This window comes from Aphanomyces astaci, assembly GCF_000520075.1.
Source record: "Aphanomyces astaci strain APO3 unplaced genomic scaffold supercont1.224, whole genome shotgun sequence".
In the NCBI taxonomy this organism is placed as follows: Eukaryota; Oomycota; class Saprolegniomycetes; order Saprolegniales; family Verrucalvaceae; genus Aphanomyces; species Aphanomyces astaci.
Window position 1 is genome coordinate 8,340 of NW_009798487.1, and position 4,174 is coordinate 12,513.

Here is a 4,174-nt window from a genome sequence, read left to right on the forward strand (position 1 = left end):
TGCAACATGTTGTGGCTGAGTCGTTGTACTCATTCGCTGGGTGCTGTTGAATGCAGCAGGACTATGCCGCTACCCTATATTACCCACCATCATCAACAAACTCACCGACAATAGATTGACATTTGACACCCTCAACTTCCCAGGACATGACTGAAATTGGGATACAGTACCTCCGCAAACATTATAACTTGAAAACAGTTTACCACATGATCGGTTATATTCCACGCCAACTTTCTTGTGAGCACGACGAAATGCGTTGTGACAAATTTTGTTGTGATCAAAACCTGTACTCCATTTCGAGATGTCCTTCTGTAATACAGAAAAACTTTCCAAGCAAGTTTACTCTATTTTTGAGGAGTAATTTACCGGTATGCTCACGTTTTAACCTTGAACTGTGTATGTATCCATCATACAAATATTGTGCGAATAGGGTATTCATTCTGGCCAGGTAAAGTATTTAATTTACGCAAGGTTATGTATTTAATAATATTTGATGGGACAGTTCAATCCAACACATGGTCCAGATAACCTGTTCGAATTTGTTTCATTTTAGGACGGGTAACGTTTAAGCTGAGGCTTACGTTAGTACAGAACTGTAATCTCAGTTGCTGAGTGCCTGTGAGAGCATCCCCACTCGTGGCGCTAAATCTCCAAAACTGTATTCCACATAGCGCAAAGCGCCGCTGAACGCTAAGTTAGAGTGGGTCCTTGAGTCCAATACTGTGTGCCTCATCGACTCGACTGCATGTGACGCTTATATGGTGAAGGATAACTGCCGGCATTGGCCATGACGACTGCCTGTAACGCTCGAAGCTCAACCATGACTGCAGCTACCTTGGAGATCACCTCACTGACATTAGCTTTGAGGAACTGATCCACTGCCAACTTCAAGCAATGGCTATGACAGCCAATCAACGACCGCGAAAAGTTATTCGCCGTGACCTTATTGGTCGAAAAATTGTCGCCAATCAGACAAACGAACCACTTTCGATGCTCGCGACTGATTGTCCATACCACTTTAACGTTTCCGGTTGAACTCGTAGTGAGTAGCAGCGTCAAAACTCGTCTCGTCGAGCATAGGAGCGAATGCAAGGAGCCATATAACCGCTTCATCACTACCTTTACATACATTCGGGGGAATGAGACAAACATTCCGAGCAAATGCGTGGAGTAGTCGGCCCAACCATCGAACACAATGCTGTACGGCCGGCCAGCCATAACGCTCAACACACGTCGTTCCACGGCCTTCACCAACTTGAAACAGTAGAGTTTTATCATTTGGACATTAATGGGTTTCAACGTTGAGTTTTACCGCGTCAGTTGACTTTCCACAAAGGTGAACTCGTGCTCGTCCATGATAAGCCACTCGACCGAGTTAAAGATGTTGGTGGCTTTAGGATCGAACCAGGCGTCCAACGGAGCAGACTTCGAATTTTGCCCAATGGCCTCAGCGTAGATCCCAGCAAACCCAGGGAGCTTCAGCTTGAGGTGGCAGTACAGATTGGTGTAGCTACTACTAGCCACATTACACTTGAGTTGGCGCTTGCACACCGAGCACATCCAAGTGTTCTGACTTCCCTCGAGTGATTCTTCACCAAAAAAGTACTGGCAGTACTCCTTTGGTAAAATTAGACGTTGCTTCAAGGACGGGGTTGAAAAGATGGACAGGGCTGTCGGAGGTACACTGAAAATCAATTAATAATTGCAATCTGCGAAGTGGAACAATACTGTAAATAGTTGAACTAAATTAATTGTAATATACCGTATTCCGTAATACGAGTTAGACAGTGATGTATCGATATCCGAATACGGATACATGGATGGATGGGACTTTGTTTTTCGAGTTAGACATACAATACTACATATACGTGCAAGACACCATTTTACAAAACAAATATAGTTTGTACAAGAGCATAAATTCATACAGGGTATAAAATACCTTGCTCACCAATGATAACCAATTAGAGAAGTTCAGATTCATTGATCTCATCAGAATTATCTATGTCACTAGTTGGGTTGATCACAGCTTCGACAGCTAAATTTTCCATCAAATCCGCTAATACTTCGTCATCGACATACCCACCGTCATCAATGGTTTCAATTGTTTGACCATCAATGAAATCGCACGCCTTGAAGCCATTAACAATTGTAGATTCAGGTAGATCAGTCCAAACACACGTAATCCACGAGACCACTGTAGCTCGCGATGGGGCCTGGACTTTGAACTGTGTCTTCACTGTCTTTGAGCGCCTAATTTGTTGCCGCAAAGATCAATCCACTTGTCTCGGAGGCGGGACTTCAACGGACGATTCCACGCAACATCCGCCGGCTGGCAAATCCACGTAAACCTTGGTGGGATCCTCACCAACACGACGTTGTTGGACGTCGGGTACGCCACAACTTCTTCAGTCCTATGCGCCGAAAAGTCGTCCCACAACAACAGAACTGGCTTCGTGTCGCGATCCGGGCGCTCGGAAAAGTGGAGCTCCAAAAACGACAAAGTGGATCCGTTCCACCATGCCGTAGGGTTTCCATAGACGCGGCAGTTGAACTTGGCTTCCATAGGCTGACAGACTCCCACAGCCGTTTACCAAAGCCTTTTGGCACAGCAAGGTTCTCCTGCACGACGGCCTTGACTTTGGACTTCGACGTGCGGAGGATCAAGAACAGAGGGTGCTTGGTTCCAGCCGAATTCGCCAACACCATTGCCGTGACTCGCTCCTTGGTCTTCCCGCCACACGTCACTCACACGGTCTTCTCGCCGATGTCGTTGATAGTTTTGGTCGGGAGGTATTCGTAGTTCACAGCGGTTTGGTCAGCATTGTACACGACGTCAACGCCGTGCTCACCCATCAAGTCCCGAACGTGCTGTGAAAATTCCTGGCGCGTCGCTATGCCATCTTCATTGGAGTCTTGGCCGACTCGAGTACGCGCACGCAGCGACAGCTTGTGACGTCGCTTGAATCTAACCATCCAGTGCCACCCCGCCTTGAACTCGTCTTCACTGTATCCCTCATCGACGGCGGCTTCGAGTGCCATGAGCTGAAGCATTGCATGTGTGACTGGGACCCCGTCTTCGCGCATGTCGTGCACCCAACGAACGAGCATCTCTTCTGTCTCGTGGGAGAGGGTGGTGCCAACACCAAGGCGTCGCCAACTTCTCTGCTTCGCAGTTCCCATGGTCGACACCATGCCGGCTATGTGGTCCTTCTTCGCCAACCATTGGTAGATCTTCTTCCGTTGCATCTCGCGCGACGTCGTGTTGAGATTGGTGTAGAACTTAGACAACGTGGCAGCCATGCCGTGTGTGCCGTAGTATTGAATCACATTGTGTCGCTCTTGGTAGCTACACACAAGACCGAGGAGGTGCATGAGGAACAGGCAATTTTTGAGCCATGCAGTTGAAAAATGGTTGGCTGTGTGTCAGGCTTAGTGCATTTGGCGCCAACAAGTGTATATCTCGATGAAAACCTATATAAATTGATACAATATTGGCTTATGCAGTATATATAAGATACAGGAGTTCATTCACGCGACAAAGGAAAGTCAATCAAACTATATTTTGCACAGCAGCAAAACAATATTATTTCTGAAAATATGATGAAAAATGCTAAATTATATTTGCGTGATCCCAGTTGTCCCCGTCCCGCGACCTTGCTGAGTTCTACTCTACGAAGGACTATGCCCCTCAAGGCAATCGTATCGATGCACTCAACATCAGCAAGATCCATAGCAGGTACCACTTCGTGTATTTGTATAGTGTACAGTACATTTGTCACATGTTGGTGTGTATTAATATAATATTTTACAGTACATTTGGTTTGGCCAATGAGAGAAACGTAACAAATATGTTAAGCCAATCAAAGCATAACCAGGTGTTTCGTCTAAATGCATCGATGTAATTGGTGGAGATCTACCAATCAAACGCTGAATATGGAACGCTACATCCATTTAATTGGCGGAAACTTCTGCTGATCAGATCAAGGTGGGTGCGACTACTTTCAGTGGTTGTTATTCTGTCATTTATGAACGAATCGCTTCAATCGCTTCATTAAAATTTCAGCAGGATCAGAGCGAACGCCAGCTTTCGGCAGCCAATCGAAATTCGCGATTTGGCACAGAGGTCGCAATTGTTGTCTTGCGCTGGTGTTCATAACCGACGGCTACCGTGTTC

At 46.3% G+C, this 4,174-nt stretch overlaps 1 protein-coding gene across 1 annotated transcript; it reads right to left on the reverse strand.

Moving 5' to 3' along the window:
* Window positions 1–729: 729 nt before the first annotated feature.
* H257_18803 (hypothetical protein) lies at window positions 730–1,560 on the reverse strand (the record flags this gene model as incomplete). The annotated part of the gene is made up of 2 exons (XM_009847929.1): window positions 730–898; window positions 1,313–1,560. The coding sequence occupies 2 exons, from the start codon at window positions 1,558–1,560 to the stop codon at window positions 730–732; spliced, it is 417 nt and encodes a 138-aa protein (XP_009846231.1).
* Window positions 1,561–4,174: the final 2,614 nt, after the last annotated feature.